At 38.2% G+C, this 25,844-nt stretch overlaps 1 protein-coding gene across 3 annotated transcripts; it reads right to left on the minus strand.

Moving 5' to 3' along the window:
- Window positions 1–603: 603 nt before the first annotated feature.
- Window positions 604–25,666, minus strand: arsk (arylsulfatase family member K). 3 transcript variants are annotated; one of them, XM_062974228.1, is made up of 8 exons: window positions 25,044–25,666; window positions 21,124–21,253; window positions 19,322–19,481; window positions 16,219–16,501; window positions 9,824–9,995; window positions 7,837–8,058; window positions 4,399–4,650; window positions 604–2,123 (listed from the first exon to the last, which is right to left on the minus strand). In XM_062974228.1, exons 1-8 carry the CDS (start codon window positions 25,206–25,208, stop codon window positions 1,822–1,824), a joined length of 1,686 nt encoding a protein of 561 aa, XP_062830298.1. In that variant the 5' UTR covers window positions 25,209–25,666; the 3' UTR covers window positions 604–1,821. The 3 variants fall into 3 exon arrangements, with proteins under 3 accessions (XP_062830298.1, XP_062830299.1, XP_062830300.1); XM_062974229.1 differs by having other exon boundaries at window positions 4,399–4,623; window positions 25,044–25,655; XM_062974230.1 differs by lacking the exon at window positions 4,399–4,650.
- Between the last annotated feature and the right edge of the window lie 178 nt (window positions 25,667–25,844).

The raw sequence follows: 25,844 nt of genomic DNA on the forward strand, positions 1-25,844 counted from the left end.
TGCCAATATCCTCTAACAGCACCCCCCCCCCCCCAAGCCAGTATTTTAACTTGGGTCATGAAGGATATGTGTACGAGATTTGGTTCAGATCCATCTTGAATGGGATTCACACAGCTCTCTGGATATGGTTGAACTCGCATCATCCTCTATTAGGTCAAGACCATATCATGTAGCTTCCACCAGCACAGATCTGCTTGGCTGCAACCCTCATGATCCCCAAGATCTAGCCAGTTGCAGTTCCCATCATCCTGAGATCTGGCCAGCTGCAACTCCTAGCAGCCCATAACTTGACCAGACTGGAACTTCTATCAGTCTCATATCTGGATGGGAAGTAACCTACAGATGTCCACCTAACCAGTCATTTGGCTGAGACTTCTTGTTGGGCTGCAACTCCCATCATCCCCATCACGACCAGCAAAGGGATAAAGATGTTGGAAGATGCAGCCTGGCAAGTAGTCTCAGCCATCTGACTGGCCTGCAGGAGACATTGAGTCATGGGTGAGAATGATGCAGCTTCCTGGATGTGGATGGATTACATCATCTTCCTCAATCAATCCCCCTGAAACCCCACCAGTATTTAAATTGGACCTTGAAGGATATGTGTAAGTTTGGTCCATATTTATCAAGCCATGTAAGAGCCTTTGTGGTTCAAATATACGTACATATAAATAAACATTCATATTTTGACTTTTATATACAGGTATGTGGATATAGAATTGATTAACACACACACACACACACTGATTTATTCCTTCTTCATTGCCTCTGCCTTTGGTGAAGTAAAAGTGAAGAGATCTAATTATTTTACTGTAAAATGAACAGAACTACAGTTGCCAGAAATAATGTGTATGCAAAATACTTCGGATATTTAGACCAACTGGAACATAATGGTATTGATGCCTTAACTGCGAATGAAGTTTATATGGTAAGTGTTCAAAGTATGCTACATTTTTTTTCGTGTCAGGAGCAACTTGAGTTGCTTCTGGAGTGAGAGAATTGGCCATCTGCAAGGACGTTGCCCAGGGATCGCCCTGTTTTTTGATGTTTTTACCATCCTTGTGGGAGGCTTCTCTCATGTCCCCGCATGGAGCTGGAGCTGATAGAGGGAGCTCATCCGCACTCTCCCCGGGTGGGATTCGAACCTGGCAGCTTTCAGGTCAGCAACCCAACCTTCAAGTCACTTTGTCCACTACGCCATCTGGGGGCTCCGGATGTATGCTACATGAAAACTAATTAACATTTGGAAGCCGTAGATAACATGAAATAGGGGTTTTTAAAGCATCTAGAAGGTCAATAAAGAATAGCAAATGAAACTAAGCTTTGTACAATTCTACCTCCAATCACTATTTACTTTCAGAGGGGTGATGTTTTAAAATACGTGTAGTTAGCTATTAAACCAATTGCACCAAAAATATATATTTGGGATCTGCATGTACACTCATTGAGTTATATCTAGTTTTTGCTCCCACCAACAGAAGGTGTGATGTTTTTGCTGATTTCTCCATTATAAACAAGAACTCTCCAGAGAGAGGGGGCAGATGGCAATGCAACACAGCACAAAAGGGCCTCTTCCTGACTCCTGCACACTGTTTTTTTTTTTTTTTGTTAGATTAGAAACATTCCAAGGCTAGAAAAAGTCTCTTCACTTCTGTAGGGTCCAGTCTTGTGTCGCATTCCCAGTGTAATTGTTACCTTGGAAATGGGGGAGGCTTGTGGTTGGAAGTGTCTCCCAAATCTACAGTTTACATCCAATAAGCAGTGAAAGATAATCACTCATTACACCTGTGTCTTCTTTGTTCAGAATTAGATTATTTGGGACACTCAGTCCTGACTTTCTATTGACGTTTTACCTGAGTTGCTTTTAATCCATCTATCAATGGCATGTTCGTACATTTTGGGGTTCTTTTTCCAGTCTTCATGCCATCTGAGGTTAGCTATGGTATCAGAATAGTTTTGTCCTAAACTTTGTTTCCAGTTGATGAATTGCTGCTTGTTATATTGTTCAACAGAGACAGAGACCCTCGGATAGTCAATTATGGAGAACAGCATTTTGTTCAAAGACTGTGTAATGGCTGGAAACTTTGCTGCTATATCCGTTAGTTCATCAGGATCAGCAGAGAGATCTTCAACAACGAGAAAAAGAAAGACATTAGGAACAGATAAATGTATAAGAACTAATTTTAGAGACCACACTGGAAAGCCTCATACCACACTCTGCCTGAAATGGCCATTAGTTGTTACCTGTGACTTTATATTGAATAGTTAAAAGTTTATTACATGTAGAAACTAGACTGATACAGAAACCATAGCAAGTGAGCAATTCATCTGCTAACCCGTGTCATACAGGGCTCAAGATATTAAGCTTCTGGAGGTCATCAAGAAGGTTTGATCTGGTTTTATTTATTTATATTTATTTCAATATATTAATTTATTGCATTGGTATGCCACCTTTCTCTCAAAATAGGACGCAAGGTATGTTCTATTCTGTTTCCAAATGTTCATTGCACTGGCTGCTAAATCCTAGAATAGAGATCACCACATATGAAGGCAGCAGGTCACTTTAGAGACCACAGGAAAAACTGTATGGCACACATATATCTGTCCAGAAATGGGAATAGTTGGCTCTCTCACTGCTGTTCCCAGAATCTGTCACCTGAGGTGAATGACTCATTGTGTGTAACAGTACGGCTAGTACTATGTGCTATAATGGGTTGTTACATGTACATACAAATGCACTGCAGCTCTGCAGGAAATACACTGATTTTATATCCTTGTAAAAACAAAACAGAACCCTATGGCAACTTGATGTCTAAGAAACTGACTACCAGTAAGTTATAAGCTTTTGTGGACGGTAGTCCACCTGTGTGCTGGTAACATACAACCCATTTTTATTTCTTTGTTTCTAGCAGATTTTTATCTAGCAGAAAAGTTTAACAAAGAAAACTTAATAGAATAAGTCCCTGTAGTTTAAATAATTCCACCAGATGACAGTTTTTTAAGTGCTACAGTATAAAAGAAAGCTTCTCATCAATGCCTTCACAGATGCTGATTCTCAGTTCTAACACCTTCCCATAGTTAATATCTTGAATGCAGCATAGAATAGCCATATACATTATTTAAACAACTGGGTGTTAACAAAGATGTGTTTGAATGTACAAAGAAAAAAACACATTGGAATAAAATATACAAGGCAATTTTTGGCACATCAGCTTTCTGTTTGAGAGAACTTTTTTTGGAATTGGAAAACCTGATCTTGGTAGACTAGCCTCATCTACACTGCCATATAATGCAGTTTCAAAATTCAGTTTAACTGCATTGAACTGCACTATATGGCAGACTCATATAATGCAGTTCAGTGCAGTTAAACTGCATGATTGGGCAGTGTAGATAGGGCCTATATTATCTTTTTCTGCTAGCTGCTCATTTCTATAAAGCCCTATACAACAATTTCATTTCCATTCAATTTATTTTTATAATTTATTTCCACAAATTAGTTCCATACAACTATAATATGTTCCTTAATTTGTAACAGTACTGTATTCCATATTTACATTATATAAACAGAATTATATTTTTTAGATTCTTTAAATCATTCTTTTGAACGTCGCTGAGTTTGTCATAGGACAAATAGATGAGTGCAACAAGCAATGAGACTGGAACTTCGTTCAGTAATGGAACTCAGTAACCACTGATTAATTACTAGCATATCAGTTTCCAAAATAGTAGCCTTATTAGTCTCTTGCAGTACACATAGATAACTGACCATTTGAATTAGTGAGCAGCCATAGCCCAAATTCAAGCTAGTCAAATTCAGATAGTGACTTCTGTGATCCAGGAAGATGGGCTAGGCAACTGTGCCATGAGAAAGGCAATTGCTGTACTCCTTTGGCCAACATCTCAGATGTCCTTTGGCTCTGGGCTTGTACGCCTCTAGTGCTGTATAAGTGCAGCTGCAGTTCAGGAAACTCAAGTACCTTGTGTAGCTCCAAGAGAGAAGCTATGGATATACAGTAGGGTCTCACTTATCCAACGCTCGCTTATCCAACATTCTGGATTATCCAACACATTTTTGTAGTCAATGTTTTCAATACATCATGATATTTTGGTGCTAAATTCATAAATACAGTAATTACTACATAGCATTACTGCGTATTGAACTACTTTTTCTGTCAAATTTGTTGTTAAACATGATGTTTTGGTGCTTAATTTGTAAAATCATAACCTAATTTGATGTGTAATAGGCTTTTTCTTAATCTCTCCTTATTATACAACATATTCGCTTGTCCAACGTTCTGCCGGCCCGTTTATGTTGGATAAGTGAGACTCTACTGTATACTAGAAATTTACCATACTGTCCTTCTCAGTTTAGGACAATTTGTAATTCAAGTGGTAACATACCAAACAACTGTGGAAATACTGAATGGCCATCTCCATAAGCTATGTATTTCCAGTTGTCAGTTCGCAGCATATAAGTTGAAGAATTCACATCACAGCCGTGATATTCACTGAGAACCCAAGGAGAATGTTCCACTCTAGATGGGACCTTGTCTACTGTGTTTTTCAATGCCAAAGGCATCAATGAAAACCCACTGAGATTTTTTGGTATGGGGATTTCAGCAATATCTGAAAGTAACGTCACAACGATGTCAGCTTGATAGAAAATGAAACAAAATGATTGATTAAATGAAACAAAAACAATTTTTTTTAGAAAGGATTGATAAGAGACATTATGCCAGGTAAACTAATCACATTTTTAAAAGACCTTTTATTCTTCTAGTGTCATTTTTGTAATCTTATCTTTGAAAATAGAGTAACATAACCAAAGCCTTGCTGGATCAGAATTGTATACAGTTCAGCTTCTATTTATACAGTGGCCAACCAGATGTCCAGAAGAAGTCAAAAGGACAGAAGTGCACATGTGATTCATGCTTCCCAGCAACTGATATAAAGATGCACACTACCTCTGGTTCTAGAGAGGAGATAAATGAATCACTATGTCAGAAGTAGTCCAGTGTATTGAGCAAGGATTTCTGCTAGCTAAGTTGGTACAGAATTAATATTAATGAAATTGGCCAGCAAGAAGATGAGATGTGATAAAATTATAGGGTTGTTGTGAGTTTTTCAGGCTGAGTGGCCATGGATAAAATTATACTAGGAGATTAGTACAACATTATGTTTTTGCTAATGTTGTTGTGTGCCTTCATGTTATTTTTGACTTATAGAGACCCTATGGCAACACTTTCACGGGTTTCTTGGCAAGATTTGTTCAGAGGGGTTTTTGCCTTTGCCCTTCTCTGAGGCTGTAAGTGGGACTTGCTTGGGGTCACCTAGTGGATTCCCATGGCTGAACAGCAATTCAAGTCCTGGTTTCTGAATTCATAGGCTGAATCTGCGCTGCCATAGAATGCAGTTTGAATTAAATGAAACAATCCTTGTTATGTTTTTAATTTAATATTCTAATTACAGAAAGGAGACACAAGGAAACATATGGAGAATAAGAGGAAGAACAGTAATTTAAAAGCACAAACTTCAGGAGAAAATATTTTTCCCAACACAGTTGGAATATAGAGTATCAGTCACCAGCAAGAAAGGAGGAACTGTGATTTCATTAAAAGATGTGCAGTGTATGACTCAGCTGATTAGTAATTTTAAATTAATTCCTCTAGTTAGAATGGATGATCTCATTTAAAAGTACTGACTGTTTTGACGGAAATTTATAGTGGCACAGAAAAACACTTCTGCTTTTTTGACATTTTTTCCAATGATTGCTTCAAAAAGCATTCCTCTATTCAGAAAAGTTTGCATACTTTAAATAGACTTCCTTCAACCTCAATAATAACATGTCAAATACATTTAATTAAGCAGTATTGTTATACCACCATGCTTGCAATGTGACTGTCATTTGTTTGGAATGAACCATATAAATGATACACAAAGGAACAACCCCATGCTCCCTTATTTTTATGCTGTTTTATTGCCATGAAGCTCAAGGTAGAATACCTGGAATTCTATCCTGATACTAGTACAGTAGAGTCTCACTTATCCAACATAAACGGGCTGGCAGAATGTTGGATAAGCGAATATGTTGGATAATAAGGAGGGATTAAGGAAAAGCCTATTAAACATCAAATTAGGTTATGATTTTACAAATTCAGCACCAAAACATCATGCTATACAACAAATTTAACAGAAAAAGTAGTTCAATATGCAGTAATGCTATGTAGTAATTACTGTATTTACGAATTTAGCACCAAAATTTCATGATCTATTGAAAACATTGACTACAAAAATGCGTTGGATAATCCAGAACATTGGATAAGCGAGTGTTGGATAAGTGAGACTCTACTGTACTTAGTTTCTGAAAGGCAGCTTGTCATATGTCTTCTTTCAGTGCCATGTGGAATTGTATAGCAAATGAACTAGCTTTCTTTCTTTCAGCCAAATGGAACTATGTAACATCACAATGCCATTCTATGGGATGCTTAGGGAATACTACGGAGAAGAATGGGTACAAAACTGAAATTTATTTCTGACAGAGGCAGGGAAAAGACTGTATACAGATATGGAAAAGATGGCATAGAGAAAGGGAAAAGTTGTAATAGAAACAGGACAATAAGCCAGGGGAAGAAATGTAAAGGGTTTGGGGAAACTGGATGATTAAATACAGCTGTCCCTCTGTATTCATGGATTTAACCATCCTTGGCTTGAAAATATTCCAAGATAAAAGATTCCAAAAAAAAGCAAGCCTTGACTTCTCCATTTTATATAAGGAACACCATTTTACCATGTCATTGTATATAATAATACTTGAACATCCATAGATTTTGGTAACCATAGAGGACCCAAACCATAGAGGACCCAAATATTTGCACTAATTGTGTATTAAGAAAGTTGTATTTGTTTATTCCTTATTACAACATGCTTGGCTGTTAATTGAATTTTGATAAAGAGTTTGGTTATGCTTATCACAGAGAACCCACAGAACAAGACATCAACTAGTCCACATAGGGATTACTTTGACACCCAAGTATCAGACTCAGAGTGGACTCTTGAGGGGAGAGGGGGCAAGGGGACTGAGAGGAACCCCAAATTATAACTGGGTGGCCATCCTGGACATGGAATCCATTAGAAAAGTAGGAGTCATAACTAACCACATTTTAAAATGTGAATGTTCTCAAAAACAGTTTTCCACAAGGGAAATATCCTTCTCATCTTCCAAGACTACTGTTTTTGAAGTGAACTTTGCAAATGAACAGTTCTATTGCAATGGGGTGATTTACTGGTTTCTTATGTATAGTTGAATAGCAGAATCAGCATGGTGTAGTGGTTTCACCACTAAATTAAGACTCTGTAGACCAGGGCTCGAACCTCCTTTCAACCATGGAAACTTCCTGGGTGACCTTGAGCAAGTCTTGTGCTCTCGACCTCCAAAGGAGGCAAAGGGAAACCCCCTTTGGACAAATCTAACCAAGAAAACCCCATGATAAACTTGCCTTAGAGTTATCTTAAATTGGAAATTATTTGAAGGCACCCAACAATAGCAATTTTAATTCATTACTAAGTTGTAGGAGATGAAATTGACTCATTGGTATACAAAATATTAGACTAGTTAGCTTAAGACCTTTGTGCTTTTACCTCTTTGTACATGAAACCAGATGTCTCAGAATGGAATGGCATTTCAGCTAAGTGGTTGATAAAGCAATGCCACAGACACAAGCAAATCATATTTATAAAAATCATTTATAATCTTCTGTTGCAAAGGGAGCAATCTAAAATAATGTATTCATTATTATTCATAAGAATTCATTTTTCTATGCCAAGAGGAGTATTGCTTACCAAGCATGGTAGGATAGATATCCACTAGGGACACCACACTGGATATGAGTTGAGGCTTAATGTTTGGTCCCATTAGAAGAAGAGGAACATGAGAACTTGCTTCATACATACTCATTTTATAAAACTGTCTGTGCTCCATAGCAAGCTCACCATGATCTGATGTGAATATGACATAAGTATTTTGGAGTAATCTTGTTTCATTCAGAGCAGAAATTATCTCTCCTGCAAAAAAAAGGAAGGGGAGCAAAGAAATGTCAATTTATAGAAGCAGTAAAATATTTATTAACCATCTGTGCACATTAAAAACAATTCTTAAAAACATTACTAACAGAAACTCTTACAATACTGTAAAGTATTACTAGTCTATTTAGTTAGCTACATTCTCAGTCATACAAGAAGCCGTCTTGAAGAAAATGACATAACTTCATTTTCTCTCCAAGATTCTGAATAAGTTTCTTCTACAGTGAATGCCACAAAGCATAAACGTAGCTCACTTATCTACGAGGAGGCCTGTACCCCAAGCACTGTATTCAAATGTGTGGCAACACGCATAATAATCCACATTTCTTTTTAAAAATTGATGTCATGCCTCTCACATATATCTCTTAACACTGCTAGTCTGAAATCTGAATTTTTTAAATATTTGCTTTGTTTTAAACTATGATCAGACTGTGTGGTTGTTAGCCGCCTTGAGTCCCCACAGGGAGAAAGGCTGAACATAAATAAAGTCAATAAAAAGATAAATCAGTCAATCAGTCTGTATATCAAAGATGCAGTTGAGTCTCATTCAAGAAAGTACAGAAGCTCAGAAGCAGCACTTAGAAAAATCTGTACTGTGGTTGCTAGAATCCCTTAACCCATATAATTAGTGGCCACAAAGTCTGAAGGATCCATGTAACACAAAAAAGTAGTGTTTCTGTGTTCTACTTAGAGACAGAACTTAATTTCCTGTGTGGCAGGGAATTGAATCATAGAATCATAGAATAGTAGAGTTGGAAGAGACCTCATGGGCTATCCAGTCCAACCCCCCACCAAGAAGCAGGAAATCGCATTCAAAGCACACCGACATATGGCCATCCAACTGGATATCCCTTGTGGTCTCTTCCAACTGTTTGATTCCATGAGTCTAATTTCTCTATATATTTTAATGTGACTGTTCCCTTTATGATACTGACACTGGCAACAGACTTAAAATGCTGTATGGGTCACATACAGAGCCTGAGCAGCTTTCACTGAATTTCTGCAACCACTGCAGGTTTTCAATCATGTGAGAATGACTAGCAATGTGGGGACTTTAGAATACTCAAGAATGTTTTTGCAACCCTTCACAGGTCTACAGTAAGCCACCTTTTCATGGTAAAGAGAAAATCGGAAGGGTGTACACATCTTGTCACATAAATGATACCTTGATGTGATGCAGGTCCAAGTGCTGGACAATCACAGAACTACTGGTGACATTTTGCCCCATGTGCATATGGCAAAGATCTGATTCTGGACTGCAATATGCAAAGGACATTATTGAAGTCATGTGGATAATGAATATTTGAGCTTTCTTCATGCATTCAGATTCATGCTCCATAAACAAAGTAAAATGGCATACATCTAAGAGATGTTTGAAGACATTTTTTGAAACTTTTTACAAAATTTTGTTTTGATCCTGGGGACTCAGGTGGCTCTGAACATGGTGAAAATGCTCCTTGCACCCCTAGATATTTTGGGGCAATTTGGAGAAAGAAAAAAGGTTTTTTTTAAAAAAAACTGGACCCCTGGAGGCTGTATGAGGCCCATGGGTCACACTTTACTCACTCTTGATCTAAATGAATAAAAACTCAAATAAATGCAAACATATAATGTCTTTAAGTGCTTTCCAAAAATGTTCAAGCATCAGTTCTTATACTCTATAGAATGTATTGTCAGTAATGAAGCATTCATACAGCAAGGAAATTTTTTCAGTATCAATAAGAGAATTAGATTAGGAATCACCAACCTAGCATAGCATCAGTTTCTGCGCACATGGCATAATAGTGTGCTCGGATACTGCGGATTTCTTTTTCAGTAAATGTCCCAGTGCAGTTCTTGGTGTAAGAAGAATAATAATCTACTGGGTGCATCTCTGAAAATGAGGACCATTTTGGAATCTTGATGGCTTCATATTTCACCTGATAACAAGACAGAACTATGTTAATTTGACAAAATATAATTCCTGTGGATTTACAGCAGCTTTCTGTAGTGTCTGTAACTATGTGCATGCCCTGAATGAACAAGTGGTGGTTCCTCTTCTGTAGACTGATGATTTGACTGTGAAGAAAAACCTGGATCACTTTCAAATAACCTACAAGTAAAGACAAAGATTGGACCATCCCTAAATGGCATAGCTACCAATGCTGTCTTTTAAAATAATGAACTGCTATTTGTTGATGTGTACCTTCAAGTTATTTCTGACTTATGGTGACAATAACATGAACCTATTGATAGTGCTGTGAATTTACATTTCTGTTTGATGAAAAGAGTGTGAGAATGGATGACCCAGAGGGTTCCTATTTAGAAAGGAAAGTACAGAGAATAGAAAGCTGTTTTCTCAATCTGTCAAGGTAATTAGGAAAAGCAGAGAGATTTATGAGCAAAAGAGCTTAATTTTTTTTGATAACACATTCTTTTGCTCTCTGTCTAATACAAAACTAATTAGGAAAGAACAGATAAATGAATAAAAGATCTTCCTTACAAATATTCACACCTAATTTTATGTTAATTTATTGTTATCTGGAAAATATTTCTCATGAATATGCACAATAGGGTTGTCCTAAATGCTATAATGCTGTTTTGCTGTCTGCATCCAATTCTGAGATAATAATTCAATGAAATAAATAAATAAAAATGCTTACATAGTAGTACAGGTCTATGTCCTGAAAGGTTTATAACCTGCAATCTGACATAGGGTTGACAACAGTAGGAAATAAAGGCAAAGTAAACAAGGGGACCACACATTGATGTGGTTTAGTTAAACTTATGCTAAATTACAGAATAGCAGAAGGACAAGGGGTCATGCCAAAAGCCTAATGGAAAATGAGTTTTTTTCTAAAGGAGAGTGCCCAGACTAGTTCTCCATGGAAAGGAGTATCAGAACAAAGAGTTCCCCATTCGTTGCTATTCCTAGCAGGGGTCCATGCCACAATACCTCATTCCCTTTGAAGGATTAGTTCAAGCATTCCTTCTCCTATTATACTGCCTATTTCATTTTTCTCTCAGTGCCAACGATTCAAAGAGCATAGGCAGGGAACCGAAGCCAGAACAATCTGTAGTTACAAAATATTGTTGGTTTTAAAGGGATTATCTCACAGCCTCCTGCTGAAATGGCTTCCTTCTTTGCTGCCACCAGCTCTCCTGTTTACAGTAACTGCTCTCTAAGCATGCCTTACCAACCATACAAATGCCTATACAAGTTCTCTGAAGCACAGCCTTTCCCTACAAAATCATATTAGGTCTTTGCTCACTTATTAGGACTCCTGGATCTCAGAACAAAGCCATGTGTCTCAAACAAGGCTCCAGCTGATCTGCTGCTGTAGAGGCCATCTGCTTAGTAACAAGGAAACATCATGCTCTGAATTGATTCACCAAACAAACAGAGAGCCTGCTTCACTGCTAAGCTCCATTCCAACCTAGACAGGGCACTGCAATCCCAATTACCATGGAATTAATTGTAGATGCTCAGCAGCTGTCTGGCAGTATACTGACATATACTCCCTGGCAAAAAGCATGTTCACAACACAAATCCTACTTGGTTCATGAAAACCCTTAGATGCACACAAAATAATTGCTCTGTTGACATCAAATATTTAACATTTATGCCAGTTGTTGTACTGTTTATTCATTCAGTCGCTTCCGATTCTTCGTGACCTCATGGACCAGCCCATGCCAGAGCTTCCTGTCGGCCATCACCACCCCCAGCTCCTTCAAACGTCAAGCCGGTAACTTCAAGGATACCACTTCAAGGTGACTGGTTGTACTGATCCATTTAGTTTTCATGGCAAGAATACTGGGGTGGGTTGCCATTCCCTTCCCCAGGGATCGTATTTAGTCTGACCTCTCTGCCATGATCTTCCCATCCTGGGTGTCCTTTCACGTTTTCGTTCATGGCATCACTGAGGTGCCCAAGCTCCAGCACCGCAACAACATAACGATCCTTTGCAGGAGTTGGTGCCAGTAGGATAACAAATTACAGTTCTGGGAGCAAATGTATTTACTACACTTAAATTGACTGTTTTTAACCAGTGTAGTGCCAAACTGGATAGATGTGCACCAAATGTCAGTTTTCCTCAAGGGAGTCAATGCCATAGCCAGACAAGAAAAAATGGAGTATCTCTTGCTGGATGGCAACAGAAAAAGCAGTCTATTGACTTCAAATGTGGTTTGTGAACTCTTTGTAGGAATCTATGCCCACTGCGGAATACAGAATGCTCTACTAGACAGAATTTATTCATGTAGTCACTTTGAAAATTAAATACAAAAGTTAACCAAAGAAAACAGGCACATGGAGAAGGAAGCAATTCTACCATCTCCTAGTGAACACTCACTTGAGCAGATAACATTTAGGGAGCATTGAGGTATATCTCTACAGTGTTTACCCATATTTCTCACTGCACACTGCACAACTGTAAATATGGTAGTAAGACTCCCAATATTTACACCACTAGGACTCTGGCTGTGAAGCTGTTATAGGGAAAAGAGGATAAGAAAAGGTATATCTTTGGACAGTTGGTGACAGATGGGGATGTCTGTGAAGAGAGTTAGTTGGGAGTGGTGGTGACTGGATGATGTTGAGGGAATGAAAGAAACAAAGTCTGATAATACCTATTTATATTCAGTTGGCTGTTTTGGAACTAGCCACTGGAACTTGTCAAATCATTTATTCCGCCTGGTATAATCAATAATTGAATTGCTTTAATTATTTTTCAAAACAAACTTACCATCCAAGAAAGAACTTTTACATTGAACAATCACTGCTTCTCAAACTGTGGGTCCTGACCCTAAGTGGGGTCCCCTTAGATCAGTGGTTTTCAACCTGTGGGTCCCCAGATGTTTTGGCCTTCAACTCCAAGAAATCCTAACAGCTGGTAAACTGGCTGGGATTTCAGGGTGTTGTAAGCCAAAACACCTGGGGACCCACAGATTGAGAACCACTGCTTTAGATCAATACTGGAGTCCCAAAATTTGGTAACAGTAAATGGTTTCTGAACATCACCTAGTGGCTGTTTTAGACATTGACATGAATTTGTTTTGCAGTATTTACGGTAGACTCTGCAGAAGATGCTTCAGCTGTACAGTGTTCCCTCACTACTTCGCGGTTCACTTTTCGCGGATTCGCTGTTTTGCGCTTTTTTAATAAACGCTAAAAGACTATTATAAATCATAAAAATTACAATTTACAGCATGTTCTTAAACTTAAACTATATCATCTGTTCTCCCCAGTTCAAATATGTCCAGGGGAAACATAATGCTGCAAACATGCTTATGAGTTAAACTCAAGATGTACACTTCTGAGGTGGTAAATATATCACTGGAATAGTACAGGCCATTGTTGTGCATTACAATGAGACAAAAGAAGATGCCAAAAGTACTTAAATGGCCAAAAATCTCAGATGTTACCTCTACTGGGGTTAAAACTGAGCACGTCTGTTATAAAAATTAAGCAAACTATTCACTAGAGAGGCTATTGTGATGAAATTGTTGTTTTGTTTCAAATATCCTGCTGAGTTAAATGCCATGCTCATCTATATGTAGTGGGAGCCATGGAAACCAGTCTGGAAAGTATTGTAATCAGAGTTATAACTTCTGGTAATGCTTTAAATGGAGCACAGATAAACAAGAACCACTGATTCCCCTAACAGATATAAAACTATGTGTTTATTTATAATACCTTATCCCCAAATATTAATCAAGTTATATTAGACTGACACTTTCAAAATATCATATAATTGTACAGTAGAGTCTTGCTTATCCAACCTTTGTTTATCCAATGTTCTGTATTATCTAACGCAGTTTGCCTCCCACCCGGATCCACTACTGTTTCTCAGGGCAGCAATGTGCAGCGGGCCAACACGCCCAACAACAACACAAGTGCAGCCACACTCCCAAACAATTGGCATACTTGTTGTAATACATAAAGTTTTGGTGCTTACATTGTAAAACCATAACGTAATTTGACATTTAATAGGTGTTTCCTTAATCCCTCCTTATTATCCAACATTTTCACTTATCCAACATTCTGTCGGACCGTTTATGTTGGGTAAGTGAGATTCTATTGTTCATATGAATATCATTTTGTAATGTTACATCATAACTACTCCAAGAAAGTTCAGTCTATCAAAACAAAATCTGATTCTGTGATGGGATCATCAATATTATGTACAATGAAACACTGAATAGCAAAACAAAGGCAATACCAGGAAACATTGCATTTGCTAAGTATACCAACTAAAATATTAAACATACATCACTTTACTTCAAATAGAATGTTAGCCAAGACACTTCATTGCCTACCAGTTTGGTAGCCACTGAATATATGATAAGAGTCATAAGGAACGAAACAGAAGCAAAGCATATATTCAATGAATTGTGCCAAAACCAAGGACTACTGTATTTGTGTGCTTCATTGTTTCTAAGCCTCATGCTGCCAGGGCATAGTGTATATATTACATTACACTTAATGATTTCACTCATGTTTGTCCTTCATCCGGTCTCTTCCCATATTCAATTGTACCCTGTTTCCCCTAAAATAAGACATCCCCAGAAAATAAGACCTAGTAGAGGTTTTGCTGAAATGCTAAGTATAAGGCCTCCCCCGAAAGTAAGACCTAGCAAAATTTTTGTTTGGAAGCATGCTCACTGAACAGAAAACACCAGAGCATGCAGGATCGGTAAATATACGTAACGTAGAGTGTTGGACATGGAATTAATGGTAGTAACAAGAAATTCATGATAGGATTCACAGTTTGTCTGGTTATGCTGGTTTGTGATGACAACTAATGTACAGTATATAATAAATGTTCATTTTTTTGTTCAACAATTAATGTGAATTCTTCTTCATGGAAAAATAAGACATCCCCTGAAAATAAGACCTAGAGCATCTTTGGGAGCAAAAATTAATATAAGACACTGTCTTATTTTTGGGGAAACACGGTAATAACTAACAACATTGGGCTAGAGCTCGGTATAGGGGCCCCCGGTGGCACAGTGTGTTAAAGCACTGAGCTGCTGAACTTGCGGACCAAAAGGTTCCAGGTTCAAATCCCGGGAGCGGAATGAGCGTCTGCTGTTAGCCCAAGCTCCTGCCAACCTAGCAGTTCGAAAACATGTAAATGTGAGTAGATCAATAGGTACCGCTCCGGCGGGAAGGTAACGGCGCTCCATGCAGTCATGCCGGCCAGTCTATGGACAATGCCGGCTCTTCGGCTTAGAAATGGAAATGAGGACCAACCCCCAGAGTCGGTCATGAATGGACTTAACGTCAGGGGAAACCTTTACCCTTACTAGAGCTAGGTATAGGTTCATGCCATGAGGAAGGAACAAGAATATGTCACAGTCCCTCTTTCCCATTGCAACCCCTCTTGTATACCCCTTAAAAATGGGATGGTTAGCTCTGCTTGTTATTCCATTCATCAGCAAAAGAGAGAGGACTTTATTGCATGGTCCATCACCTTTAGTGATCATCCCTATTACACAATGCTATGCACATTCTGCTGGTTTTTCACTCTGCTCCCATTCCTTGCTAATGACAGGTATTACCCACAATGTTCCCGTCAACTAAATTAGTGCAATGGGTCCATTCTATTTCTGTGATGGCATGCCAGCAGTAAAGTGATGTCAGGGGGTGGGATTCTCCTCTATCCTTCTCCACCCGTTCCTTCTGTATTCCCACACTGTTTTCTATTTATTTAATACTTAACAGCTATTGTTGCCTATTTTTAAAAGCTGAAATTATAAAATTGCTCTAAATTTAAAAAAATTGGAATAGCAAGCATGTGGGAAGGTAGGGTTATGAGGGTATGCAGAAGTATAATTGCTGGATCATGAAGTGCCGAATCAGTGCAAATGCATGAATGAAAAGAGATAGCATCCCTGTTATAGTTTGATAATATCACTGCAGTGGAATAACAGCTCTGGGTAATAAAGTTCTGAATCTCTGCTGAATAGGATGCAATCTCACTGAAGTGTAGTTCTAAATGGAAATTGTGATGTTGTTTAAATCAACATAAAGCTAACATGTTGCTAGTGTAGAGCGCCATTTTGATAATTCAGCAGTCAGAAGAGATAATCCTTTGTTCCAGATTTGAGGAAAAACAAATCCAACAACATTTTCAATTCTTTGAAGCAATATTTACATACCCTTTGTAGCCAATATGTGGATGTCAGAAATGTAGATGCCCCATAGTCTTCTCCTGAGGAGGGTGAAGGATATGGGTGAGGTAAATTTAATCCCAAGTAAAGAACAAAGGGTTGTGTCAAGTTCTCTCCTTTATTTCTTATCCAAGTAGCTGCTTCATCAGTGGTTGCCCAGTCTTTTTCCATAACTCTCACATGTGTCTTATTATTTATGAGTTTTGCCACAGGCCTGGCTTCTTGCTCAAGCAAAAAATCAACAGTTCTGGTCCAAGCCTCCACACGATTACTGGAAACAAGAACAACATTCAATGTATGGGATTTCAACAGAGACATAATCATAGGCAGGTTATCACCATTTCTACCAACATAAAAATAAAATAAAACAGTCTTTGTTTATATGTTAGTTTCATGTCATAGTGCTCTGGATATTTTTCTTTGTAGATTTATCTTTGTTTTGTCAACAAATGATCTAATATGCATGCTAGGACAGCCAATGTGTACAAGGTGAATACGTAACATAAATGAATTCTGTGTTTAGATTTGGGTCCTATCTCCAGGATGTCTCATGATGTATATGCAAATATTCCAAAATCTAAAACACTTATGGTCTCAAGCATTTTGGATAAGGGATACTCAATCTGTGTAATCTGTATTTAAGCAAATTAGACCAGCACTTGAACACAAATGACATTTGCCTTGGAAAAGAAACAGCCCCAAAGTAGAAGCTTTATGACTCTGAATCCCAGTACAGGCAGCCCTCGAGTTACAAACATCCAATTTACAAACAACTGAACAACTCATAGATATGAACCAGGTGGAGGCAGTCAGCTGGGGAGTGGTGGAGCTAGCTGTTCCTCCCCAGTCAAGGTGAAGGAGGCTGGCAAAGGAAGCCATCAAAACGCTCCTTCATCCCTCCTCTCCAGCTGCAGCTGGGAAGCCTTGGCTTTTGACCACCCTCCTTTGTCCCTCACCAAAGCCTTGGCTGAGGAAGAGAGAAGGAGGGAGCGTGCTGATAGGCTCTCTCGCATTCTTCCTCAGCCAACACTAGGGCTAGTTCTGCCTACAAACAAATTCAAATTATAGAACTAATTTACAGAACATGGCCATACAGCCCGGAAAACTCACAGCAATCCAGTAATTCTGGCCATGAAAGCCTTCGACAACACATAAAACCTATCTTGTTTGTAGGTTGGGGGCTACCTATATTAAAAAGGGATGTAGGACATATGCCCCAAAATGAGTAATCTGGATTAAAATATAATCCAGGATAGCTCTGGACTGATTCTGGCTAGATTTACACTACAGCCCCAGATCTGATCCCAGATTATCTTCTTTGAACTGGCTTATATGAGTCTACACGGTCAGATAATATGGGATGATAGGCAGATAAACCTTTGCAACAACATCTGGAAAAAAATCTGTTCCTGGTTTTAAAGTGTTATTTCCTGTTCAATTGTGTGGTACTTACTTTGAAAGTAGTTGTTATACTCAAGGAACTTGGTTTTTGCGGCTACCACAAACTATGTTGAATTGTTTGAGACTCTATAAGATATTCATTGAAAAACTATAGCAAAATGTGCTTCAGCTATGTCCTGCCAAAGCAAAGTTTAATAAACCTTTTCCAGGTTTTTATGATAGAACCAATTAGAAAATGATAATTATAACCCAGGAACAAAAATCTCATAACATAGTGTAATCTGGGCTCAGATTTTGAGATATAGGGCAGTGTAGATCCAACCTCTATTGTAAGGTGAGCCAAGACCTTTACTAGTCTTTCTCAGGATTGTGGTCTTCGGATGTGTTGTACTCTAACTCCCAACACCTCAATCACCCAAATGAAAGATTCTTTAAAATATTTTACCTGTGGACAAGAATTTCAACCATGACTTTGACATTTCCTTTCAATTTTTTCATTCTGTGTGGGTAGTATTGCTGCCATTTATAATATGGAGTAGTAGTTTTAGTTGCCTAGACTACATAAATTTAGTTTATTAAATCTGGAAATTACATCCACTGTGCAATTGGCAGCCATCTAATTCCAACTAACTTCTATACTATATCAAGTGAATAATGCCTCCTTTTAGAAGCTAAGCAGAATCAGCCTTGATTATTACTTGGATGGGAGACAGCCAAACAATACTGAGTGCTGTAGACTGTATTTCAAAGGAAAGAACAGTGAAAACCACTTCTGAGGATTTGGGGGCATTTTTAGGAAAGGATGTGAATGCACATGCACGTATATGGGTGCAACTGAATATTTGCAATTGTTCTGCACTTGGGGGCTTGAATAAGCATGGGAAGTCTTTTAACAAAACACAATAACCAATTTATTTTGATTGACTGAATTAACCCATTCCAATATCCGACACAGAAACTGTTCATGGAATTAAGTACTGTATAATATCAATTAAGGCAGATAATAGAAAGTTTTGTGATTTTACTGTAGTATAGGGAGCATAAAACCACTTCTTTCCAAAATCATGTGTTCTGTCACTATGTGGGGTAAAATCCTATGAAAATGTTAAGGCACCTAATTTTCCCCTTGGAGAAGGTAGCATATTTCCCACAATTTTTGGCAAACTAATGTTTAGGTAATTTCCTCTAGAGAGCTGCTCGCAATCAAATCTCATCCCTTAGAGATAAAAGTACGGATGAAGTGAAAGTAGTGTAATGGTTTCAGCCATGGGAGACCCCAAATTGTTGTTCATCTTCAAAATAAATAAGGCCAATTACCTCACAAGGAAAGAAGAATCTTTCCAAAACACAAACAGTGCAGAGGAGTAATCCAGGAGTATAGGTTTTTTTCCTATTATTTGAAATCAGTGTTCCTTCACAACAGCTTCACAACACACACACAAATGAGGAAAAATGGAAAATACCTGTGATTGTAGTCAGCTCCTCTGCATGTCTAAGAATTAATGGTGTCTACCAATAAGTCATTTTATAGTGATGTTGACACATTTGAAACAGCTTAGCATGCTTTAGGCAAGCCATTGTCTCTCAAGCCAAGCAAGTAAATAGTAGAAAGCACAGTGTATATATTGAACAATAACACAAAATGTGGTTAAACCAAAAGACATCAAGGGCACTTTTTGTCTTTACTCACCTTAGTGAATGATGCCCTGAAGTATAATCTAGTTTCCCATATTTCTGGGTATAATAGCCTTGCTTGTCCATGAGATCAATCCATGTTGTATAATTTGGATCTAAGCCCTTGAAGTTATTCCAAGATTCAGTTAAGTGAGTGAAAAGGCCACTCCACATGGCTAAAAAACACATGAAAATGATATGCAGATAATCATAAACAGAAAAATATTAGAAAATCTGATTGATTTCTCTGTGCCTATTTTTAAGACAATTAAATCTGGGTCCAATCTTTTCAGTCCTATACTTTAACCATTCACAACTAATTCCTAAATGCCCTATTACAATAACAGAAATATAGAAGTAAATGCAAGTTTCTTCTAGATAATCTTTACTTGTTTTAAACTGTGACCAGATTGTATGGTTGTTCGCCACCTTGAGTCTCCATGGGGAGGAAGGGCATATAAATAAAGTAAATTAAAAAAACAACAACCAGAAAACAGAAAATAGCACATCCAGCATGTGCATGTTTGATGAAGCATATGACAGTTAGATGATTTATCACCTACTAAACCTGTAAGAAACTACTAAAACAGCTGAGATTATGTGTCAGGACGACAGAAGACAAATGCTGAACCTGGTCTAGAGGCCCTTTCCTTTTCTTTATAAAGACATTTTGTTTCAATGTGGAGAAATGGAAAAGGAGAACAATTGCATGTGGAGATCATTTCACCAATGCTTGCTTGCATATAAATAAGGACCTCATTCCATTAGTTGCATAAATTAGGGGGGGGGGAATCATCTTCTTAGCGCAGCATATTGTCCTGTTGTCTTTAAAAAGAAATCCTCACATTTTTCAAATTCCATCACGCATTATTATATTTCATCAATTTCTCCTAAAATGATTTGTGTTCTTTTCAATCAAATGAGCAAGTTCAGCCCCCGCCCACTCCGCATTTTTTTAATAAGTGAAACCCCGCGTTATTAGGAAATATAGGAAAAGCAACGTGATCTTGCTATTACACTATTCCTTACGATAACATTAAAAAAAAAATCCTGTTCCAGGCTCATGCAGAAGGATTTTGGAAAAGAACTGAACATCATTGCTCTGTAGGAGACCGCCCATAGGAATGCCCATTCCTCCATGTCACTGATATGATTCAACAAAGGCAAAACTGATAGATCCCATCTCACATGTAAGGAAGCAGTTACTCCCATTTCCAAGTGTGTGATGAAGTCCTAAGTTTCTACTCCATTCAATTTCTCTACTTTTAGGAAACAGCCAAGGGAGATACAATCAAGAAAAATAATTTGAAAAATAACTGAAAGAAAACAAGATCAAACGTGCCAGCAGTTTAAAATGAACCAGAGGAAATTATATTAAATTAAAAAGCTCTAAAGGAGGTGCTAAAATAATAATAATAATAATAATAATAATAATAATAACAACAGTAACAACAACAACAACAACATATGGACCTCTCATAGCAGGGAGTTTTGAAGCACAGTCTCTTTTGACTAAGTAGGCAGGAGTGAGGGCTATGGAACAAAGTTTCATCCAGAATATGATCACTTTTACAATCAGCTTGATGATTAAAATCTTGCCATACCCAAACTCAGTTTTCTATTTGTAAAAGGGGCATAACAATAACCAGCTCATTTGCACTGAACAAAGAATTTTGATCATGAGCAGATCGCAACATACTAAAAAAAAAGTCACAGAAATATCCACTTTCATACAAGTGGTCCAAGCATATGTAATAGTTGTATTTGGAATAATCCAAGTTAACGTTTTTGGTATGTATTGTGCAAGGACAATCTTACCTGCACGGGAAGGACAACATATTGGAGAGTTGGTGTAGGCATTAAGAAAAAGGCTGCCACGACTCCTCATGCGACTGATGAAAGGCAAGGCCACTGTTTCATTTTCTGGATGAAATGTTAGCCTTCCATCCTGTAGGTGTGAAAAAAATAACATTCTGAATTGTTCTGAAGACTGGTCAATGAGATCTCAAACACTGCAAGCCTTTTGCCGAAACAATTTCAGACATCTAGACACATACGGTATACATATTTTGTTTGCAGGCAGTTTAACTTATTGAAAACAGAAGTATTTCTATGGACCGGCATGGTTAATTTATATATCTACCTACTTAAAGCATTTGTGCACAAACAGAAGATGACGATCTAGTGCCAAAATACAATAACTTCATAGAATCTAGCATCTACACTGTAGAATTAATGCAGTTTGATGCCACTTTAACTGCCAAAGCTCAATGCTATTGAATCACAGAAATTGTAGCTTTACAAGGTCTTTAGCATTCTCTGCCAAAGGGTGCTATTACTTCACTAAATTACCACACCCCTAATTCCACTGTATTGCAGCATGGCAGTTTAAGCGGTAGCGAACTGAATTAATTTTACAGGGTAGATGCCCCCTTTAGTGAAACTAAACACACTGTGACTGCAAATTGCTTAGGAACGATGCATTGTCAAAGGCTTAGGAACTGTTTTACAAACTTGCTTGTTTCATGTAAAATAGCCCAAGGAAAGAAGGCAGTTTGACATACAAAGGTCTGACATATGTGGAACACTCAGCAGAAGACTTCATCTTTTTACACAAGCCCTTCAAGCAGCAACCTGATTTGCATCCAAATAACTATTATTTGTCCACCAACCTAATTTGTATGTGTCACTTGTTTTTCATTCTGGAGTAACACCAATCAGGCTGCTTGTGATGTGCACTCTGCTGGCATTTAGCAACACCCACATCAGAAAAGATATAATTACAAAACAACTCACTGCCAATCGACAATTTTGTTTTAGTTTTGCTGGTGAGACCTCTAGTGTACAACAGCTTTCAGTAATTTTCAAAGGGATATCAGCCTTAGAGTACATGTACACTGCAGAATGAATGAAATTTGACAACACTTTAACTGCCATGGCTCCATGCTATGGAATCATGGTATTTGTAGTTTAGTGAATCTCCAGCACCCTTTGGCAGAGAAGACTAAAGGCCCTGTCAAGATACTACTCCAAAGCTTCCATAGTACTGAGCCATAATAGTTAGTGGGGTAAAACTGCATTAAATCTACAGTGCAGATAAACCCACGGTTAGGAGACATTGCGCCACATTACCTTGCCTCAGATTGCTTTCTTCAGGCAGCTGTTAAGTTAAAAAAGTAATGATAATAACAATAACAACAATGTGTTGTCAAAGGCTTTTATGGCCGGAATCACTGGGTTGTTGTGAACCACGAGAGGAAAAGATCCACTCAGAGGAAAAGCATTCTTACCATACATCAAGGGAACCACTGACCGCATAGGGAAGCTGATGAAGAAACACAACCTACAAACTATCTATAGACTCACTAAGAAAATCCAACAAATGCTGCGTTCAGCAAAGGACAAGTGGGATCCTTTCACCTCTTTAGGAGTCTGCCGTATACCATGCAGCTGTGGACAAGTCTACATAGGGACCACCAAATGCAACGCCCTGACTAATTCAGCCAGAGAAGTCAGCCATAGCTGAGCACTTGAACCAAACTGAACACAGCATATTTTTTGAGAACACAGAAATGCCAGACCACTCTAACAACCATGTCAGACTACACAGAACAGCCGATGAAATCCAGAAACATGTGGACAATTTCAACAGAAAGGAGGAAACAATGAAAATGATCAAAATTTGGCTATCAGTATTTAAAAAACCCTGAAATCAGGACAGTAAATAAAGAGAGAATTCCAGACAGGAAACAATCAGGGCCAGCTAACATCTCTCAACAAAGGATTCTCCCAGGCAGGAATCAGTCAGGCTTTGAAGCTGCAAGGCCATTCAATACTAATCAAGGTGGCTAATTGCAACATTCACATTTGTCTCAAACATACAAGAGTTCTTTCTCCCACCCTGGATATTCCACAGATACATAAACCTCTCTTGCCTAGTTTCCAACAGACCTCACAGCCTCTGAGGAGGTCTGCCGTAGATGTGGGCAAAATGTGAGGAGAGAATGCTTCTGGAATGTGACCATACAGCCCAGAAAACTCACAGCAACTCAATAACAATAAAAAAATGTTATGAATACTAAATAAAATATTTAATAATATTTTATAAATAATAAAATAATCCATATTAATTACAAATAATGTTTATAATTGTGTTATTTTTATAATTATATTATGTTTCACAATTTTTATAAAAATAACATTATACTTTATATAATCATTTAACATTTTAAAATACAAGTATACCTGTTATTGATTTTATTATAAAATTACCAACATGAAATTGTAAATATAAGTTAAGATAATAATATGAATATAAAATATATGTTTACTTTTATAATTTATAAAATAAATATTATAAAAAATTGAAAACAATTCATAAATAACTCCAATTGTATTAATTTTTTTTCAAAATTATAAAAATACATCATACTTTGTACACTTTTTAATAATATAAAACAAAACTGTATGTTATATACTTTTCTATTTATGACATAAAATAATTAAATAAACATTTGGGCTGCTGTGAGTTTTCCAGACTGCGTTGCCATGTTCCAGAAGCATTCTCTCCTGATGTTTAACCCACATCTGCTGACGTTTCACCCGTGGTGGCACAGCGGGTTAAACCCTTGGGCCAGCTGAACTACTGACCTGAAGGTTAAGTTGCTGACCTGAAGGTTGCCAGTGCAAATCCGCGAGATGGGGTGAGCTCACGTCTGTCAGCTCTAGCTCCAAGCAACACATCTGGATGTCCCCTGAGCAACGTCTTGGTAGACAGCCAATTATCTCATACCAGAAGCGACTTGCTTTTGACCGATAAAAAAACCCACATCTATGGCAGGTATTCTCAGATGTTATGAGTTTTGTTGGAAACCAGGCAAGTGGGGTTTATATATCTGTGAAATGTCAAGGGTGGGAGAAAAAAACAACTGTTGTCTGTTTGAGGCAGGTATGAATGTTGCAATTGATCACCTTGATTAGTACTGAATAGCCTACAACTTCAAAGCCTGGCTGCTTCCTGCCTGGGGGAATACTTTGTTGGCTATTCAATGCTATTCAAGGTGATCAATTGCAACATTCACACTTGCCTCAAACAGATATGAGTTCAATGTGTTGTAGAAGGCTTTCATGGCCGGAATCACTGGGTTGTTATTGTGGATTTTCCGGGCTGTATGACCATGTTCCAGAAACATTCTGTCCTGACGATTCACCCACATCTATGGCATATATGAGTTCTTTCTCCCAACCTGGACCTTCCACAGATATATATTATTTATTTCCATCATTTCTATCCCGCCCTTCTCACCCAAAGGGACTCAGGGCAGCTTACAAAACTGGCAGAATTCAATGCCAATATACAACAATACAAAAGAATAAAACATTACCAATTAAAAACAGATATAAATCCCACTTGCCTAGTTTCCAGCAAACCCCATAACCTCTGAGGATGCCTGCCATAGATGTGGGCGAAACAGGAGATAATGCTTCTGGAGCATGGCCATACAGCCCGGAAAACTCACAGCAACGCAGTGATTCCAGCCATGAAAACCTTTGACAACAAATAAACATTTTATAATAAACATAAAATATAATTTTAATCAAAGGTATGTTACAATAAATAAATAAAATTGCATCTTATAACATTAAGAAATAAAGTTGCAAAGATAATTAAGAAATAAAGTTACAAAGATAATTAAGAAATAAAGTTACAAAAATAATTAAAAATCCAAACAACTTACGAAGGAGTCGCAGACCACCAGCACCACATTGGGTTTCTTCTTCCAGCTGCTCTGGTTGCCTTGCAGAGGCCTCGCTGTCACAAAACCAGAGAGCAGAACCAGAGTTGTGAGGATGGGGATGATGGGACTTGGAGTGGACGCGAGGTTTCCCCTTTCGCTGCCCATTGCCTCCCTTAAGGCCGCATCAAAGGCCCAAGAGAGGCCTTAAACCAGGCCAAGTCCCCTTTTTTCTGAACCCTCCAGAGAATGAGTGCTTGTCTCATGACTCTCTGAGAGATTTATTCCACTTGGCCCTTCCCTTCCAAGAAGAGAGGCTCAAGAATGTCATGATCCACGTTCCCACAGGCTCCAGCGTGGCCTCAAGGGAAACTACAACTCCCATCATACATGCCTGAGAAGAAAAAGAAGACTAGAGAGTTGCAGCTTCAAGTCCGTTTCGGATAAGAGAAGCACCCCCGTCTGTCGTAAGGGAAGTGGGTGGGCAAAGGCAAGGGGCGTGGAGAACTACAACTCCCAGACTGCAAAGTATGCAGTTGCATAGAGATGCAGCTCCAGTGTGTGAAGACTGTGGGTGCGAATCAATGTGGTTTTGTCTCCGCTTTGTCAGCCAAGCCTCGAACCACGGGAGTTGTAGTTTTTCAAGGTCCAGTACTATGTGTCAGAGAAAGCTTAACTTGCAAGCATGGGCAAACTTGGGCCCTCCAGGTGTTTTGGACTCCAACTCCCACAATTCCTAACAGCCTACCGGCTGTTAGGAATTGTGGGAGTTGGAGTCCAAAACACCTGGAGGGCCCAAGTTTG

Source organism: Anolis carolinensis, chromosome 2, assembly GCF_035594765.1.
Source record: "Anolis carolinensis isolate JA03-04 chromosome 2, rAnoCar3.1.pri, whole genome shotgun sequence".
Classification (NCBI taxonomy): domain Eukaryota; kingdom Metazoa; phylum Chordata; class Lepidosauria; order Squamata; family Dactyloidae; genus Anolis; species Anolis carolinensis.